Consider the following 20023-nt stretch of genomic DNA (forward strand, 5'->3'; position numbering starts at 1 on the left):
AGATTATAGCATGTCCTTTAAAAAGAAGTGTGGGGAGTTTAACTCAACCCTCCTGTTAGTGTGATCTGAGTAATCCTATCAGAAAGACACTTTACTGGCTGGGTGGCTGGCCCCTGCTGTGTGACCCATCCAAAAATGTTTATTCCTGTCTCTGAATTTGCCCATTTGATTAATTCAGCACCCAAAAACAACTGTCAACACATTCTGTGAAACCAAGAATACTGTTGGTTTCATTCTGTGAAACCAAGAATACTGTAATTGAATGTATCCCTTCTTATTTTTAATGTTATAATAACGCCGCCCCTCCCAAACGATGAGCATAGCTTTTACAATAGGAGGGTGGGATACAAATACTCTTATAGATATACAGCATTTTAAAAAACCTAAGCCATTGACCTTCGCCTGGCCACATCTTGTGGCCCTGGGTAGAAATGCTAAATGTGCCTTTCCTGGACCCAGCAGATGCACTGGATGACCCAGAACTACAGGGAGTGGCACATTTTCCCTTCTACTTTGGAGCGTCGCGCTCCGGAGCCAAGCAGAAAACGGAAGTCCAGCCCAGGCAGAGAAGATGCCATCCCGGAGCTGAACTGAAGCCGGGAGGCAGGAGGATGATGGAAGAGGCGCAGGGACAGAGAGGGTCCCAACAAGGCTAGGAAGGAAGAGGGCCCCGTCCCCTGTTGGTCTTTGGCCGGGAGGCATGGGGGCTCCTCCAATCCCCCACCAACTCGACCGGACGAAGGAACTCCTGCATTACAGGGGGTTGGACTAGATGACCTGTGGCACCCCTTCTCTCCACTCTGCAATCCTATGGTTCTGCGGATGCAGAAAGAGGGCGGCAGGGCTCCTGCGCACCTTCCACAGTTCTGCTAAGGAAGATATTGGCAGGGATCAGAAGGCTCTCCGCCCCCACCCCCACAATATCTTTCAAAGAAAAGGGAGGTACTGTATAAGGTAAGCTTTGGGCATTTACACTCTGATCCGCTGTTGCTTGGTTGTGCTGCCTTGTTTTAATGCTCTCCTTGGTTTGAAGCGAATGGTTATTTTAATGATGCAGGCGGCTTCCAAAGTTTGCATTCCCCCCCCCACGCCGCCGCTCTGCCATCCCCCACCCCGCGCCGCTCTTTGCCCAGCGCGTTGCGCACGAGGAAGCTTCACCTATTGAATTCCTGCCTGCCGCCTGGAGTTCCAAGGCTCGTGATCGGAAATGACGGGCGTGGCAAATGCCAATCAACCCTTTCGCCAATCCTCGCTAGCTTTGCTCTTGCGCGCGAAGGACCCGCCCCTTTCTCTTCCCCGGCAGCTGATTGGCTTTTCCTGTCTACACGGGAACCAGGTCCTGCCGGCTTCGCTTCCTTTCCCTGCTCTTCCTCCAGGCGCGGTTTGTTTTTGCGGAAGGAGTGGTCCCTGGGAAAGCCGGTTTATACCTGCGATGGGAAAGGTAGAGAAACGTCGTGGTTTCTGCAAGAAAACAAACAAGCAGGCATCACTTTGCTTCTCGGTGGGTGGGAGAACCAAGCTTGAATTTGTTGTCTGCACTCCAGTTCACTCTTAATTATCACAGCAAGAAAGCAGCCTCAGGTTTTTTCCTTTCCAGGGTAACACTACTCCCGGGAGGATGGGGGAGAAGAACAGGCCTCTGTCCCAAGGTATTTTAGTTTAAAACGTATTCAACTTTTATTTCTGAAACTTGACCACAGTGAGAGACCAGACATGGGACTTGTAAAAAGCAAGAGCACTTCCACAAATGGAATGGAAATCCAGTGCCTGGTGGATTTGAACCCGTTGCCCGAGGAACTGCTGGAGCTGATCCTGAGCTGGGTGCCTGCCCAGACACTGGTGACCCACTGCCGCCTGGTGTGCCACAGGTGGAGGGACCTAATTGACAGGCCCACAGTCTGGAAACTTCAGTGGGAGAGGGACCCACGTATGCACGATGCCATTGAAGCTGCCCACCGATGCCCCCGAATGGACTGCAGCCGAGTCGGGGTCCTGCGGCCCTTTGGGAGGAACCTTATCAAGAATCCCTGTGGGGCAGGTGAGGGAGCTGTGCACGATGGGTCAGGAAGGTGGGAGGCAGGTGGGTCCCAGGGAGTCTAAAGTTCATAACTTGTACCTTCAAATGCCTGCACTCTATTCAAAGACACTGTTGGGATTGTGGTGTGAGGAAACGTACTCTGCATATTCCCAGAGACAATTCTCAATGCTTTCCAAAGCAGGAGCTAAAAACAGCTATTAGTCATGATGTCAAGGTCCGTCCTCCCCTGGCAGAAGCATTACCGGTATGTCTCTGAGTTCTGGTGGTGCATTGTACTCATGGATGCTGGATCAGTTGGGCCTTGGGCCTGATCCAGCAGCCAGGCTCTTAATACATTCCTACGTCAACTTGGGGCTCATTCACATTTACTTTTTACCCCAAGCTTTCTAGGCACATTTCTATGTTTCCCCCGTTTGTGTCCGAGCTGTTCTGTTGGTTTGTTTTGCATTAATACCTTCCCCAGGAAGACCCGCTCTTTAATGCTGAATCGGAACAAACAGCAATTCAGGTCTTTCATGGATTGCCAAGAGCGTTTCTTCGTGGGGAAAGTGGCAGGGCGGGAAACAAAAACAGACAGTGTCCAGGAAAGCACAGACCTGTGCCTAGAAAGTGTGGAGGAAATCAGTGTGGATGAGCCCTCGCAGTTTGCATCCGAAAACATCTCCACTGAAACCCGTTATTGTGCCCACAGAGCAGTTTCGACACTGGGTGATCCGGCATGGAGGGGATGGGTGGAGAGTGGAAGAGAACAGACAGCAAGTGGAAGGAGCAGAGGCCCAGACTTGCTTTGCCTCTTCATACGTGTGAGTCAATGTGGGCAATGTCACATCCCCCTTTTTTGGCAACTCCATTTCCCTGTGGCCTGGGACATCCTTTTTAACTGCAGCTGAAACGCTGCTGGTGGTGAGTTACCACTTTTCCTTGCTATTCCCTTACAGGTCACAAACTCTTAGCTGCTTTGTGTTTCTGTAATGATGCCGTCTTTCTGGAAGACGCAAGGAGCCCAACACGCTGTAAACATAGCATTAATGTCTTTCTTGTCCCCCCCACTCCCCCCCACCCAGGTGGTGTGTAAAATCACAGCTGATTGATTTGCTGAAAGAAGGTTTTCCGGAGGAGCTCATGGATACCTGCCAACCTGATGTTATTATCTGCGACTGGTGAGCTCTACTCTTCTTTTGATCTCCAGAGAATTAGCCTACATATGCTCCTTTCCTTTCGCTGCCTTGGATATACCCTATCCTCTGCCATCCCTTTCAGGTGGGGTGCCCGGGAAGACTGCGGCTGCAGATACAAAATCCGCGTGGAGCTCCTGGCAGCGGATTGGTCAGTAATTGCCGAGTTCAACGCTAATCCAGATCCCATTCCGCAGTGGAACGATGCCCAGTATCAAAAGGTGTTATTTGCTATTTCCAAGGCCTATTTTCCTTCTTTTTAGGATTAAAGATCCTAGGTGCCAAAAGGCTGCACGGGAATAGTACTGATCCAAATGCAGATGCAAAGCCAAAACCTGGGGGTGGGGGTGGAGGAGGAGTTAATGGACCACTAAGGAGGCATGGCAGCTTCATTTGTCAAAACAGCAAAACCTAAATACAAGTGTCAGGTAAGATTACTTTGAAGCTAATTATATTAAAGTCAGGGTATTCAGTTAAAACTCTGAATTACTGCTCCATTCTTTGCTAGGTTTGCCCACTTTATAAGGCACAGGGAACGAACCCGTGATCTTGGCGTTATTATGTTGTAATTTTAAATGGGAGCATTGAAGGGGACAGAACGGGAGAATTCACATCCCTTTCAGGAATGGGAGCCTCCACCATTGATTACTTTGCACCCTCGCATAGTCTGTTAAACACTATAACCACCTGCAAGGCGATAAAACGCCTCGAGAGTGACCACCTACCCCTAGTTTTAACACTAAACCATAGCACTCAGAATGCTCGTACAGAGTGTACATGGATATGCTGAACACAGAGGCTGAGAAAAGATTTAGACAAGTAAAATGGACAAGTAAATTATGTCAAAACGTAAGGGCCATCATGTACTCCAAAGGTAGCCTTCTGTATCGTGAAACACTGATCTGCAGAGACACCAATAATAATTTTCACTTTGTTTCATGATACAATCCTGCTCTTGCAAAACCTGTTTGAAATCCAAAGCTTCATCCAAACTACTGTACTCATTAAACAATCCAGGCACTGGTGTGACCATGCTTGTATCGCCATGAAAAAAAATCTCTTAACAGAGGAAGACCAGCTGTATGGAGAGCAACATCGGCCAATGTTGCCTCTGGAGGAAGCGCTGCAAGGCTTTAATCAAAGCAAAAAAGATGCAGGACATGAGAAAGCTTTTTAAGGTGTTGCTGCTTTCCAAGGGTGCTCCTTCTTGACTTTTTGCTCCTCTCTCTGCCTCTGTAGGTGTCCCACGTTTTCAGGAGTTACGGCCCTGGTGTTCGCTACGTCCAGCTCTGGCACAAAGGGGTGGACACACAATTCTGGGCAGGGCATTATGGGGCTCGGATCACAAACTCTACAGTCCTGGTAAAACTCTCGCCGGAGCCCCTGCGGTCTCCCACCAGGGTGTTTTTTTCGCTGCCGCCAAAACATATTCCACCCAGATCACATTCTTCCAGGTGGAGAAAAATCCTGAAGTGATGAGAGGACGTTGTTTGCGGCTTGCAAGGAGGGGTTTTGAGATACAGGAACCTAAACATATATATATTTTTAAAATGTATCAAATTAAAGAACCCCTTGGGTTCCCTTACTGTGAAATCAAATAATCCATGTTTAACTAATGTTCGGGGGGGGGGCTGCACTCTGAAAATAACTTAAGTTCACAAGAGACCTTGAGCAAAGGCTGTTTTTAAAATGTTATATATATATATATATATATATACTATTTTTTTCTATTCTTTCTGCCTCCTCCTTTCTTCAATTTACTATAATAATCTCAATCAATCATTCAATAAAATTTTAAAAGATTTGGCTGGTTCCTTGAAACTGAATATTCCGCTTGCAGCAACCAGCATCTTCCAGGTTCTTGGGCCCAACCACTCTCTCTCTTAAGACAACCATGCTAGTCTTAAAATATAAAAATGTTTGTGTTTTGGGCACCTAGACAAGCAGATCACTAAGGGAAGAAAAATGGAAATGGCCCGTTAACCACAAAGGTCTGTAGGAAGAGGTGGCTGGAAGACACTGCGCATGGGATATCTTCTCCCCCACCAGACCGGAGGGGCCTTTCAAATTCTTCTGCCTCCACTTCTGGGGCAGGATCCATCCAAGATCTAACTGGGGACCATGCCTGCGACAAAAAAAGGCCATGGTGACCATACCTGATAACAAAAAAAAATTACGTCACAACAGACAACCGGGACAACCAAAACCCATGAATCCATACTCTGTAAGACTTAAGAGAATGCAGAGGGGAAAACAGAAGTTGGCAAATGTCCTTGGCTAGGGGTTGCCATAGTTCGAAGAGCAGAAAATTAGGACACATTTGCCAACTTCTAGTTTTAACTAGGGATCGCTGTGACGAGATTGCTCATAAAAAAGAGGATGTGCCTTGGAAACAGAGGACAATATGGCAACCATACGGCCTCCAGCCCACAGAAATTCCTCCTAATTTCCACTAAGGATGGAAGAACCCCTAAGGATGGAGTGGGATTCCTCAGCTTCAAAATCTAATGCTAACAACCCTGTGGCAAAATGGAGGGAGATGGGCTAAAGATTTTGGATATAATAATTCAGTTAGAATCCTGGAAAAGGTTGTGGAAGTAAGGTATTCATTTTACTGCATGCAGTGCACTTAAAGAAAATGTTATGAAAATGATGTACAGATGGTTCCTAACACCAGCTAAACTTGCTAAAATGTACAAGACAAGAACCAACAAGTGTCGGAAATGTAAAGAAAAGGAAGGTATCTTCTACCACATGTGGTGGACTTGTAAAGAGGTAAAGGCTTTATGGGAAATGGCATATAATGAGTTAAAGAAAATGTTTAAAAATACTTTTGTTAAAAAACCAGAAGCCTTTTTATTGGGTATAGTAGGTGAAGAGATACCAAGGGGAGATAAAAGACTGTTCAAGACTGGAAACAAGAAGTACCAACGAAAGAAGAGGGGCAGATGAAGATGATGGACTTTGCAGAACTGGCGAAGCTGACAGGAAAAATCCGATACCAGCAAGACCAAGTATTCCAAAAGGACTGGAGTAAATTCATACGATATCTGAAAGATTATCGTAAACAATTAACATCCCTTGCAGGGTTGTCCGATGACTTGTAATGAGAAGTTTTCTTGACTTGTAGTGAGAAGTTTTCTACCTTTCTAGATTTATTTAAATTTTGAGCTATTTTGTAATGAGTGCAATTGGAATTGGAAAACGTACAAAATGCAATGATATAAATATTAATTTTGAAAGCCATGAGGCGGGAGGGAAGGAAGTGAATAGGCTCTAAAGAGCCAGGGAGGTAAAGTGGATAATAATGATGTGAATGTATATTATTAAATGGAAAATACAGTGAGGGGGGAAAGTATTTGATCCCCTGCTAAATTTGCCCGTTTGCCCTCTGACGAATTAATGACCAGTCCATAATTTTAATGGTAGGGTTATTGTAGCTGTGAGAGAGAGAATAACATCAGGAAAAACCCCAGAAACCCAGAAGACAAAAGTCAGAGATTGATGTGCATTATAATGAGTGAAATAAGTATTTGATCCCCTATCAACCAGACAGATATCAGGCTACCTGGTATATTCACTGTATGTAACCAGCTGAGAAAAATATGCTGTGTGTGTGTGTGTATGTATGAGAGAATGAAATGGAGGAGGGAGAACCTTCTTGTGAAAAAAATCCTGAGGGAAAGAGTGTTTATACATGTTATTTGGCTGCTATCTTCTAGAAATTGTTGCCTTGGAAAGGTTCACCTGCGGAGGAGAAAAAGGCAGGAAAACGCCTCAGCTCGAGGGTCTCTGCCCTGTTTGCTCAAATCCCTGCCTGTTCTGAGGAAAAAATGTCTAACCTCTCCATAGAAACAACCCTGAAACAAAAAAATAAAATGATTATCATTAGTAGAAGTAGTATTATTAGATCTCTGAGGGAGGGAGGAACCGACAGAAAACCTAAACATTTTTGCAACTCCCTCCAAATAGAGGGATGTTCAGAAAAGAAAAGCACACAACCTGACGTACCCAGTGCCCACATTAAAGTTTTTTGTGAAAAATTAACACTCTGCAGTGGTTTCGTTACACAAATGCACAGGCCTAAACCCTTTTGCTGGAACATGAGGAGATCAAGCATGGCAGATGGCCGCCCAACTTTTGCTTAAAAACCTGCAGAGAAGGAGAGGCTACAACCTCCCAACGTCGTCCTCATCAATGTAGACACTATTGAAAATGTCCTCTGGAGATAATGGGTTTAAGGGTAAATTGGATCATGCCCTCAGAGACATGTTCAGATACCTGGAGATTCCAGAAGTGTTAAATATAGATTATATTCATTATCCTTTTATTACAGCAAATACTGTTCATCTTAGGTCGCGGGAGGTGATGCACTTCACAGGGGTTGAGATCATTGTGCAATGTTGCTTTAATTGGGGAGAGAGAATCCTTCAAAAGAAGGGTGGATTATCATATTTTTTCATTACTGGAGCAAGAATTGCACACCTATAGCCAAAGCTACTTTAATAAAAGTCGGGGAAGAGTTGGAAGGATTTTTAATAATGGCATTCATTCACTCTAGGAGCTTTTTACATTGACCCTGGGGGGAATTCAAATCCACATTCTGTTCAAGTATTATATTCTTCTTATTTGTTTGGTTTTTTTAGGGGGGGAAACCCAACACCAGATACTTTAAAAAATAAAACCAGAATCTTTAAAACTTGATTTTTTGTTGTTGTTGTTCTTGCGACAGCTCTCGTGGCCTATAAAGGTTTCCACTGATTTAAAGTCTACAGTAAAAAATATTACATATCAAACTGGTTCATCATCAGTTTCCGACTGTACTCATAGGCAAGGAACAAGGCACCATTGGCTGGGAAAGCTCGAATCATAGTAGGTTTCAGTCCTGAGTACAAGGCAAAGATACCTTCTTTCCGGAGCACGCTTGCAAACGTGACCATGAATCCTGCCTGTTTTCCAGTCATGGAAAGAACCTGAATTCTAGTCTTGATGCAGTCAATGGGATATACAGCAACCCAGAGACACATGCCACCAAAACCGCCGCTGATCATCAGCGCCACAGGGCCTAATTCCTCTTTTGGCCTTCCAAATGCAAAAAACGTCCGGCTCAGCTCATAGCCTCCAAAGAACAAAAAATAGCCTGGGATTTCACGCAGCAAAGTGCTGGACCCGCCACGGTAGAATCCAAGGGGACCGTCCTTTTTCAGAACATCTCTCACTACCGACCAAACTGTATTGCGTCCGCGCACGACCTCCCCGGATAGCTGCATTTCGTGCATGGCCTGCAGGCGACACTTCACAAGTTCTGTGGGGCAGAGGACCAAGGTGGCAAAGGCAGAAGCAAAGGAGCCGGCGGCAGCGTTTTGAAGGTCACTCAGCTTTGCCTTCCTGTCCAGTCCAGCGATGCTCCTCACGACGCTTTGGCAAAAGCCGTAGCACATGAAGAGCACGGAGTTTTCAGCAATGTTGGCAACCAGAGCCGGGGTGGTGCCCTCGTAGAAGCCGCGGAACCCCACTTGCTTGTAAATCTTCACAAAACAGTCCACAAATCCCCGGTACATGGCAGGGAATGTCTGCATTTTCACCTTGACGGTATCAAATGGCTGGCCAGTAATCACACGGGCAGTGCCTCCTGCGGCCCCTGCCATGAGGTCAATGGCAGCTTGGATGACAGGGTTGCTTTTCATGTTTCCCACTGGTTTTGTGGTGGCTCTAAATCATCAGGTTTGCTGCAGCCCACAGGGAGATGTGATGGGTACCCCTCTCTAGCTCCAACTTGCCACTGACTCGCCTGCCCTGGACCCCCTTCTTCTTCTTTGTTGTTGCTATTATCTTCTTCTACCACAACTACTATATTTCAGTCCTTTTAAAGCACTTATGGTGGCTCACATAATAAACTACTGTATAAGCAATTGCAGTGGGTTCCCCCCCACCCCCAACAAATGCCCCATTGTGATGTTTGAGGCAGCTTTACTTGGTCAGAACAACTGCCGGCCGGTGGAGGAAAGTGGTGTCCACAGGCATATAAAGTACACAGCCTTAGAGAGATGCAGGCAGCCCCCCATCTTACATTTAAAAGGTAAAGGTACCCCTGACTGTTAGGTCCAGTCGCGGACGACTCTGGGGTTGCGCACTCATCTCGCTCTATAGGCCAAGGGAGCTGGCGTTTGTCCGCAGACAGCTTCCGGGTCATGTGGCCAGCATGACTAAGCCACCTCTGGTGAACCAGAACAGTGCACGAAAATAGGTACCTTCCCGCTGGAGCGGTACCTATTTATCTACTTGCACTTTGACGTGCTTTCAAACTGCTAGGTGGGCAGGAGCTAGGGGACCAAACAATGGAAGCTCACCTCGTCGCAGGGATTCGAACTGCCGACCTTCTGATCGGCAAGCCCTAGGCTCTGTGGTTTAGACCACAGCGCCACCCGCGTCCCTAGCTTACATTTACACATGTGTAAAAATTAAACCACTTTCTCAGAGGCAAAGCATGCCTGCGTTATCAGAGCCGGATGCTTAATTCAGCAAAAAGGTCATGGTTGGCGGTATCTGGTTTTAGACATCGCAATATATTACCAACTACCGGTAAACATCGCAATATACGGATATGTCACAATGTCTGAAGTCAGGATGGAGTTATGTAGAGGCATTGGCTGTCTTCATGGTTTCCCCCGCATCGTGATTTTTGCATAGCACACCCACATCATGATTCGCGATATATTGCTGGGCCAAAAATTATGAATCTGATATCACAATATGAACTTCAAACCAGTTTTGGGTGATATATGGCCCAGCCCCTAATGCACGTCATGATTTGCGATATATTGCCAGGTCAAAAATTATGAAATCGTTATCACAATATGGGCTTCAAACCAGTTTTGGATGATATATCGATATATCGCCCAGTCCTAGACTGGCTGCCTGCTCTCTCTCTCAAGGCTGAGTTTTCCTGCACAAACATTCCTGGGGGTATAGGGCGGAATACAAATTTAATAAATAAAATAATGATTCTTGGCCCATTCTTAAAATAAGTAGGTTCTCCTAGTGATCTCCATTTGTCACAGTTTTCACATCTCTTCTCATGTAAGCTATCTTATCAAAGCACATACTACGATTACCCCTGCACAATCTGCAAGATAAAAAGAAAACCAGCTTTCCGCACAAGAAAACGCACTAAGTGATTGGGTTGTGATCGGGAGCGGGCCAAAATGGAACGGGTGGTGAGAGCTGCGGAAACCGAGTTTCTGTCCGGCAAAGAGGGTGCCACATGGATCTGCCGCGAGGCAGGGAGCTACCCCGTGTGCTGCAGTCCTTCTTCCCACATTGAGGGAGCGGAGCAAGGGACCGCAGGGTTCCTGAAGGTGCCATCTTCACAATGGTTGCTGCAGCACCCCTGGCTCCCTTGGCCCCGGCAGCCTATGCCGCCCTGGCAGCAAGTTGGGCCAGGGCAAGCCACTAAATTCCCAGGGTACCCTGAAGAGGCCCAAGGTGCCATGGCGACCATTGTGGTGGTGATGGCTGCCCCAGGGACACTGGTGCCTGAGCTGCAGGCTGCTTTTAAGAGAGGCTTTGAGGGGGCAAGTGGGAGGCAAATCGGAGTCCCCCCTGGGCTGGTTCCCAGAGAGAGTGGCAGCCCCTTGGGACTCGGCGGCAGGCAGCATGGATCCAGCGGACATGGCAGAGGTCGGCAGAAAGGAGGAGGAACATGGGCCGGAGACCTCTTCTCTGAAAGCTTGTTTCAGCCAGGGTGAGTCCGAGGCTGACCTCAAACTCGGAAACTGGCAACCTGAAGCAAACTGGCAGTAGCCCAAAGAGGGCTGACTGGGGTTATCCCGGCGCGATGCCCCTGCTCATAGGGGCCTCTGGTGCTTGAGCTGCAGAGAGTTTGGTCAGTTGAGCATGAGACTCTTAATCTCAGGGTTGTGGGTTCGAGCCCCAAGTTGGGCAAAATAGTCCTGCATTGCAGGTGTTGAATAGTGGGTAAGAAGGATGAAGACACAGCTCCCAAAACAACCAGCTCTTTATTCTAGCTCTGAGTCCCAGACTGAACAGTAGCTTAGCCAACTGGCTTATATAGTACTCAGTAACTAGCAACAGTAACAAACTTCCCCTAGCTACCCAATCCGTGAACAGCATTCTCAATCCTTCATTTGCATGTTGTGGACCTGAGTGAGAACTGCAGCCATGGTGGCCAGAAGGAGTACTGCAGTTAACTTAATACATAACAGCAGGGGGTTGGACTAGATGGCCCTCCGGGTCCCTTCCAACTCTCTGATTCTATAGTAGCCAGCAGCCTCATTGTCCTTGAGGCCAAAGCCTCTTCGGGGGGTAGGAGGGGATGTGGAAAATCGCCAGTCCTGGAATAAATACTGAGAGCCCAGCCTTCTGATCTCACTTGGCCACCTGAGCAAAGCCTTTTTTTCTGATCTTGAAACCCTGTCAGCAGCAAATTATTGCAGCATTTTCTGCATGGCAGGAAAAGAGCAACTATTTTTCTGGCCGCTGTTATCATTAACAGTTTTTATATAGGCTGCCCGATAATATACTGCCACTTGCCACCCCAATCTCTGATCGGTGCAAGATTCCAGGGGTTCCAGGCGCTTACCCAGGGTTTGTGTTTCCTTGTGGAAATGAGGCACAGCAGAGACTGTGTTGTCTTCAGGATATAGGGTTTATTTACACACATATACAACCTGAGCCTGCGATGAGGGGCTCACAGCATCAACTCCCCAAAAGGGTCTTGTTTCTCCCATAGCCACAGCCTTGGATTCAAACAGAAGTCAGCCATAGCTCTCTCTCGCTCTCTGCCTTTTCCAATCTGCAACCTTTCCCCCTCTAGGTCACATCACACCAAATTCTGCCCTCAGTCTCCTGCTTTGTCTTACTAACTCTCTAAGAGAGGGAGGAGGGGCCCCACCCATTTGTCCTCTGGCACAGAGCCCCTATCCTTGGTTCTCTTAATGGCTCATCAGGAAGCTAGCCTGGCTTATGTTTTAACACTTGCTGGGTCCAGCTGTTCAAAGGTCTGGCACTTACAAGCTCATAACAATACATTCAATGTGTGGCTAACAAAAGATAAAAGAATAAAACACAAGTGGCTGGAGGGGTTTTTGGTGTTTGTGGTGGTGGGTTTCTTTTTGGTGATCTGACCCACGATATCCTGAGTGACATCTCTCCCCTCCCAATGATTTAGCAGAGGGGACCATAGAGCACAATCCAGTTGCACTAAACTTCTCCTTGGATAGGGGCTTTTGAGCAATTGTTCTGGACTGTATGTTATGGCCCATAAATTAACCTCCCCTCTCTAGGGAGCTACCCTTTCCCTCCAGGTGGCCAGCTATAATGACCTAGAAGGCTTTCATTTCCCTCCCTCTCCCTCAGGTTTGAAGCAGCTACATAAGACCCAGGAACTCTGCAATGCCACCTTGGTAGCTGGGGGGAAGCGGTTTCCGTGCAACAGGTGGGTCCCATGCCGGGCAGGAGGGCCAGAAACACCCTTTTAGAATATGGAGCCAAGCAGCCTGCTCTTTCTTAGAGTTCATCCACACTTCTGCTTCTCCTGTGATTCCCATGCATTTCCCCCCCCCCCCAAGACATTTTTCTTTTGTCCTTCTGCATTCCCCCCTGTTTGCTGATGAATCAGAACAATCTGTGGGAAACCGATTGACGTTTATTCCAATTCAGCAGTAAACAGTGCGTTTTCCCAGAGAAAGTGGTGGTGGGGAAATAAAAACCTCTTACACCCATGCCTAGAAATCCCAGAAATTTGGAAGTTTGGAAGCCTCCCTAATATCCTTTGATGGGTGGGGGGGGGTGTAGGCAGTGCCATCGGATATGGGAATTTATTTCTTCATTTAAAGTCTTATTTGCAGGGTGGCATGTGAAAGTCTGACTAAAAACAATTTGAAAATCAACAGGAAACAGTAACAAAACAGAGGAAGACAAAATAAAAGCTTGAAAAAAACCCAAACTGAATAAAACACAATTCCCCAAACCATCTACAGTCTAAAACTCATGGACAAATAGAAAGCTCTTCACCAGGTGCTGAACAGCTCATAATGTCAGCACCTGGCGCCGTGACTCTTTAGAAGGAGTAGTTCAGAGTCAGAGCATAAGAACACAAGAAAATTCTGCTGGATCAGGCCAATGGCCCACCTAGTCCAGCATCCTGTTCTCACAGCGGCCAACCAGAGGCCTGTGGGAAACCTGCAAGCAGGATTTGAGCACAAGAGTAACTCTCCCCTCCCATGGTCTGAGCTAGTACTCAGAAGCACCACCCCAGAAAAGACCCTCTCCTTTGCATAAGCACAACATACCTCCAAGAGAAGAGATACCTCCCATTTTGCAGGTGCGGCAACTGAGGGTAAAAGGAAGGTTGGTACTTGAGGGTACCCAACTGCCCCACGGCCAATCTGACGGTCTCCGTTTCCCACACAGGGCCCTGTTAGCCTCCGTCAGCCCTTACTTCCAGGCTGTGTTTACGAGCGACTTTAAGGAATCCAGAGACGGGGAAGTTCTGCTGAAAGACATGGATCCTTCCCTCCTCCAGAATCTGCTAGCCTACCTCTACTCGGGGGAACTGGCCCTCACTTCAGAGAATGCTGAAGATCTGTTCACAGCAGCCAGCCGCCTCCAGGTCACGCCAGCCCTTGAACACATCAGCAGGTAGCGCAAGAGGTCTGGCTCCCCTTACATTTCTCCCCAACACCTGTTTCAAAAGCTATAGAAATAAGCGGCTTCCACCCACAGGATTTCCAGTGACGTTCTTTCTTTCCTTTGCTCCCTGGCAGATATCTATCAGAGAGGATATCCAAGGAGAACTGCTTCCACTTGTACATGCTGGCTCACGATCACAACAACCCCACCTTGCTGCGAAGCACAATGCACTACCTGGGCCTCAACTTCGAAACCCTCTTGGAGCACAAAGATTTCCCGAATCTCGACCTCGGCGCTTTGAACTGCCTCATCTCCTCGGGCCACCTAGTCATCACCTCCGAAATGTACGTCTTCAGGGCCGTGCAGCGGTGGGTGGCAGCTGAACCCGCTGAGCGGCTTTCGGTACTCAAGATGCTCCTACAACATGTACGCTTCCCTCTCCTGACGCCCAGGGAAATTGTACAAGTCCAGGAAGATGTAGCGACGCTTGGCCAGCAAGTGGAATTGCAGTGGGGAGACCTAGACGGGGCAGGGAGGCTGCAGGCGAGTGGGGGTCTCCGGCAGGGCATGTACCAGGAAAGGATCATCTGCATCAAAGTGCCTCGCTTGAGGGACATCCTCTCCGTCAACGAAGATATGGATTGCTACATGGAGTGCTTAGATCCATCTACGGGGTCCAGGACCAAACTGCCACCTTTAGAGCTCGTGGCGCTCCCTGGCTGCTCAGCCCTGGATCACAGGCTCTACATCTCAGGAGGCAAACACCCTGATGGCTCCTACTCTCAGGCATTGCACGAGTACAACTCTGTAGCCAACCACTGGCTCCAGCTCCCTGCCATGTCAACACCCCGGTCCGTCCACATACTTTTGACTTGCAAGCACAAGCTGTTTGCCCTGAGTGGCTGGAATGACACAGGCCCCCTCGCCTCTGCGGAGAGTTTTGATGTGGTTAAGCAGACGTGGTCACCCATCGCCAGCCTGCCCGTCGTCCTGCGCTTCTCAGCCTCGGCCTCGTACAAGAACAAGCTCTACCTGATCGGAGGAGATGCAGATTCCGATGAAGTGGTTTACCAGGGCATCCTTCTCTATGACATCCTCTTGGATACCTGGGTACAGGTGCCTCTGGAATTCTGTCTCCATGGTGCAGCTGCTGTCACCATGGAGACCGGGATCTGCATCCTAGGGGGCTTCTTTGCAAAAAAAAACACTCAGACGTACCCAAACAGTAGGTTCAGCCAGCTTCTTCCATGTACCTCAAAATGCTTTTTCATGCGCGAGGATGGCATCATAAGCAACGAGGTCACCATCCCTCCACTGCCACTGCCTCTTGCCTTTGCAGGCGCATCTTATTTCCAGGGGAAAATTTATGTGATGGGAGGGGTATGCACCTCCAGGACTCACGATGCCATTTACCACTGGGAGCCTGGAGAAAGTTCCTGGACTCAGTATCCAGAGAGCCTTACGGGCCAAGGAACAGTGGTGCGGAGGGTGCTGAAATGCGTGACCTTGAAGGTGCTGAAGCCAAACTTGAAGGCCCTCGTCCAAGACAATTCTGCAAGCCGGGTGGCTATTGGCCTTGCAGACACCAAGGTCCCCTTCAAAGAGAGGAGGGAGGATAACGCCTCCAGTTGTCCCCCAGATCCCTTGACATCTTTGGGAGCTGGCACACCATAAGAGCTGAAGAAATTCCTCAAAGGGAAGAGATATTTTCATCTGGACTCCTCCAGTATTTAGCCCATTAAAAACCTAGAACATCTCTCTTTCTTTCTCTCTCAGTCAGCTTCTTTCTCACTTTCCTGTATCAAGGCGGGCACTAAACATTCTCGGCCAACATGTTAGCATTTTGCACAGGTTCAGGGCCCAACCTTCAGCAAATTATTCCCCAAGATATGGGGAGTTCAGGGCAGAAGGAGAGTTTCCTGTGGAGCAAAAAGCACTGGAAACTTAGTGTTTCTGTAATAACCTTCTTGTTTACAAATGTACAGGTTGAGCAGGTATCGTGAGGACACGGAAGCAAGCATGCAGGCCACCAGTTCCAGCTGGAAAGCAATCTCAGCCTTTGCAAATTATAAAATAAAAATCCAACAGCACAGTATATGTCAATAAAGCATGGTGGCTTGAATGAGGTCACCTGCCAGCAGACACTGCAAGTAATATGTCTACAGGACAGGTGACAACTGTCAGGGGCAGAGGTCAGGGGGCAGTCTGGCTCCTCACCCAGCTTCAGTTTTTGACTTAAGGTGTTTGACAGAAGAAGGAAGATTACCGTTTGCTGACCGAAGAAAGCATTGACTAAGCCTCTGTTGCTCCAGCAAAGAGCAGAGTTTTTTTAAGAGGGAGGCAAATTGTCTTTAATCATTCATGGCTGTTAAATATTCATCCCCTCCGCCTCTGACACATGCGCAGAGAGAGAAGCATGACACAACCATCCCTGGGCTCCCTCCCTGCATCTCTGCCCCAACGGCAATCCCTACTAACATACTGAAATGTTAAGAAATCCTCACATTGAGTGAAAAACCCCACCCTTTACCAAATAAGATCCAACACTCATAATGCCCTGCCTTGACCCGTGCTGGCCTTCACATCAAGAAATGGAGGACAGCCTTCCCCTGGTGCCCTCCAGGTGTTTTGGCCAATCTCCCACCAGCCCCAGCCAGCACTGGGTGAAGAGGCACCTGGTTGGCCAAGTTTGACCTGGAAGTAGGGTTGCCATATTTCAGAAAGTGGAAATCAGGACACAAAAGTTGTTGAGCTTTTTTTGGCCAAATGCTGTTGAAATATTAAAAAAAGAATGTGTTTTGAGCTTTTTTTTTAATGAAATATGCCCAAATCTACACTACCAGCATGGGCTGCCATACGTCCAGATTTTCCCGGACATTTCAGCGATTACTGCTTGGACGCTGTTTAACAGCTATATCCAGGAAATTCAGGACGTATGGAAATGGCCATTTAACATTCGTTACAATTATATTCCTAGAAATGTATGTTCCAAGTTAAAGGATCCAAAAAACATTTTATTGTGTAAAGGCTTAAGAGCAGGCTTTGAATCTTGATTAAAAGAATGCTCTGCTGTGTTTAAGATCTAGTCCAGACTTCAGCTACGGTAGTTAGTTCCCCAACTGCAAACATTTTCACTTTCTCCATTGGCAAGTCCATGGAACAAGCCCAAACAGAATGGAGAAAGAGAAGGGAGGGTCTAAAAACCAAGAACCTGATAAAATGAGTGGGTGGAAACCACATTTACGCAATCTGCAGCCCCTCCAATCATGCTTCAACTAGCTTTATCTGAAAGACCGCCTCCTTCAGTACAACAGACCCACTTGGGAGCTGAGATTGGCAGAGGGGTCCCTCTCCGTAGTTTTTCCTTCAGAGGCTTAGGGTAGTGGTGGCCTATGAGGCCTTCTCTGTGGTGGCCTCCAAGCTGTAGAACTCCCTCCTCACAGAGGTGTGCCTGGCACCTTCATTTGACAGCTTCAGGAGCAGAGGCGGTTTTAGGGCAGTGTGACTGGTTCAGAAACTTGAGAGCTCAAAGTCTGCCACTGTCAGGATATAGCTTAAGTCACACCTCTTTACCCTGGTCTTTGACACTTGAGACACATGTTTTAAGGACCCACTTATTTTATGGTTGCAAGTTGTTTCAATTTTTTAAATATGTTTTAACGCTGGAACCTGCCCTGGGGCATTCGGGTAAAGGGCAGGTAATAAATAAATAAACAATAGCTTGCTGGTGCCTTAGCTGGCCTTGATTGCTCCTGCTCCTTGTTGCATCTTCCCTCTTTTCTCTCTCTCTCCAACCCCCACTTTTATCTTCCATGCCTTGGAGTTGATTCTTGCAGGTGAGCTTATGCAGAGCTCACATGCTCCTCTTTTAGTTACAGGTAGGTAGCCGTGTTGGTCTGAGTCGAAACAAAATAAAAAAAATTCCTTCAGTAGCACCTTAAAGACCAACTAAGTTTTTATTTTGGTATGAGCTTTCGTGTGCATGCACGAATCTGATGAAGTGTGCATGCACACGAAAGCTCATACCAAAATAAAAACTTAGTTGGTCTTTAAGGTGCTACTGAAGGATTTTTATTGTTATTATGCTCCTCTTTAACAGGGATGGAATTAAGAAAGCCTGGAGGCTAGGAGAAAAGAGGGCAAAGTAATATTCGGTGGAAGTGGGAGAGCAGGGCAAGAGGGAGGAAAGGAAGGAAACACTTTGTGTTTTGAAGGTCTATTGTTAGAAGGAAAATTAAAGAGGCATGCATGAGAGTGAGAGAGGGCAAAGAGAGATTTATCTTTTATGGGTAAAGTGGGCAGAAGGTGCCAGATTTGTTTAAATGGAGTGGGCTGGAGTTATATTCCCTTACTGTGCCACTAGATGTCACAAAAGTCCCATGAATATAAAGTGGGAAGGATTGAATGAAGTACAGTATAGTTCTTCTGTAGCAAGGCATACCGTTAATTAACTTATGGAATTCATTGCCACTGGGAGGTTGGGTTAGCAATTTGCTGAAGTGGCTTTCAAGGGATTAGATTGATTCATGGAGAAGGAGAGCTCCAACCCATGGTCGTCCATCATTAGAAATAGCTAGTTAGAAATAGAGCCCTCATGGTTAGAAACAACAAATAATCTCGTGGCACCTGGGAAACTAATAGATTTACTGGGGCATCAGCTTTGGTGGACTAGAGCTGTTTAAAGGGGACAACAGGTCTTGCTAAAAAACAACAACAAACAACAACCACCACCAAGCAGTGTAGGAGAGAGTCACAAGTGTGTCCCTCAGCCATGTTTGGAGACAGCCTACCTGTGCCAATGGGGTGGTATTTTACTGATGGGCCTGGTATCTATCTGGTATTTCCTCAAAGATGCTCAAGGTGGCATACAGAAGTTTATTGTCTTTTATCTGCACAAGCAGCTTGTGAGGTACATTAAGTCTGTCTTGCTGGCTCCCTTGTCCCTGCCAATTCACTATTGCAAGCAGATGCAGCAGCAAGCAACTGATACCAAGAGATGCAGCCGTATCCTGCAGCAGTGAGTGCCAAAGACCAATTACTGTATATTAAAGATCAGGAAACAACTTTCTGACAGTAATAGCTGTTTGACTGTGGGATGGAAGGTGGTGCTCTCCTTCCTTGGAGGGTTTAAAGCAGAGGTTGGATGGCTACCTGTCATGGATGATTTAGCTGAGATTCCTGCATTGCAAGGGGTTGGACTAGATGACCTTTGGTGGTCCCTTCCAAGTCTGAAATTCTATGACTATTATATTGGGGGAGGGTATTCCTCTGATTAGTTTTGAATTGCCTGCATTCAGAAAGCAGGAAAGACAGGTAGCAGCAGATGAAACTGAGGTGGGAAAGTTTCCAAATCTTGGGTTGCAGCCAATGTCAGACCTACTCAGAGTAGACCCGTTGAAATTAATGGGTGAGAACTAATCTAGGGCTAGGCCCATTAGTTGCAACGGGTCTACTCTGGGCATAACTTGGTTGGATACAACCCTTTTTTCCTGATCGTCCGGATATTATTTAAATAACCCTGTGTCCCTAGCAAACACCAACTCCATTCCCGCCTACAAAAAAAGCAAAAAAGGGGTGAAGATCTGAGGAGAATAGAGAGATTTAGCAAGGACGAGCTGTGTGGGTGGGGCTGGGGGGGTTGTGGGTGGGGCTCCATGTTGAGCTGAAGGTAGGGTCGAGCGTGTGTGTGCGGGCGCGGGTGTGTAATGTGTGTGTAATTTGATTTGCTTAAAGTGGGGACTTGAAGAGGGCAGCCCAGCGAGGGGGCCCTTAGCGGAGCCACTGGGGTGCTTAGCCAAGAAGATGCAGGAAAGAGGTGGGTTGCTATGGTAACGGGAGGCAGGCATGCAGGGGACCAAGCGGGAGGGAGAGGCGGGTGGAGAGGCAGAAGGAGCCACGGTGTGAGCGAAGGAGGGCAGGCAGGAGGGAGGGAGGTGGGGGGACGGGGTGGGTGGGGAATCGGTCCTTGTGGGGGTGGGGGTGGGGCGGTAGGGGCGCAGGGTGCGGGCATGGCCGAGAGGATGCCCAGCTGTGGGATCCTGTACGACACCTCCTTGCTGCTGCAGTTCTGCAATGGTGAGTCCCTGCAACGTCCGCGCTCCCCCCGCTGGACCACCGCCGGGGCTCCCTTCGGAGGCGCCCCAGCCCCGCGCGCCTC

At 47.7% G+C, this 20023-nt stretch overlaps 4 protein-coding genes across 6 annotated transcripts in view; 3 read left to right on the forward strand and 1 right to left on the reverse strand.

Annotated features, from left to right (window-relative positions):
* Nucleotides 1–460: 460 nt before the first annotated feature.
* Nucleotides 461–8038, forward strand: FBXO27 (F-box protein 27). 3 transcript variants are annotated; one of them, XM_035117708.2, is made up of 6 exons: nt 461–954; nt 1701–2038; nt 2730–2841; nt 3103–3198; nt 3299–3434; nt 4453–8038. In XM_035117708.2, exons 1-6 carry the CDS (start codon nt 773–775, stop codon nt 4687–4689), a joined length of 1101 nt encoding a protein of 366 aa, XP_034973599.1. In that variant the 5' UTR covers nt 461–772; the 3' UTR covers nt 4690–8038. The 3 variants fall into 3 exon arrangements, with proteins under 3 accessions (XP_034973599.1, XP_034973602.1, XP_034973604.1); XM_035117711.2 differs by having other exon boundaries at nt 888–954; nt 1598–2038; XM_035117713.2 differs by lacking the exon at nt 461–954 and adding an exon at nt 1312–1441.
* LOC118086279 (mitochondrial ornithine transporter 1-like) lies at nt 7989–8900 on the reverse strand. The gene has a single exon (XM_035117719.2). The coding sequence runs from the start codon at nt 8898–8900 to the stop codon at nt 7998–8000; it is 903 nt and encodes a 300-aa protein (XP_034973610.1). The 3' UTR covers nt 7989–7997.
* Nucleotides 8901–10884: 1984 nt separating this feature from the next.
* On the forward strand, nt 10885–15540 carry LOC132592248 (kelch-like protein 6). The gene is made up of 4 exons (XM_060275246.1): nt 10885–10957; nt 12592–12670; nt 13648–13875; nt 14001–15540. The coding sequence occupies exons 1-4, from the start codon at nt 10885–10887 to the stop codon at nt 15538–15540; spliced, it is 1920 nt and encodes a 639-aa protein (XP_060131229.1).
* A 4334-nt stretch (nt 15541–19874) lies between these two features.
* The window catches only part of EML2 (EMAP like 2), a 36507-nt gene continuing 36358 nt past the window's right edge, over nt 19875–20023 (forward strand). Inside the window, exon 1 of the mRNA XM_035117671.2 lies at nt 19875–19941. Within this exon, the coding sequence (XP_034973562.2) occupies nt 19875–19941 (67 nt within the window). The remainder of the gene's footprint in view (nt 19942–20023) is intronic.

Source organism: Zootoca vivipara, chromosome 6 (assembly GCF_963506605.1).
Source record: "Zootoca vivipara chromosome 6, rZooViv1.1, whole genome shotgun sequence".
NCBI lineage: Eukaryota > Metazoa > Chordata > Lepidosauria > Squamata > Lacertidae > Zootoca > Zootoca vivipara.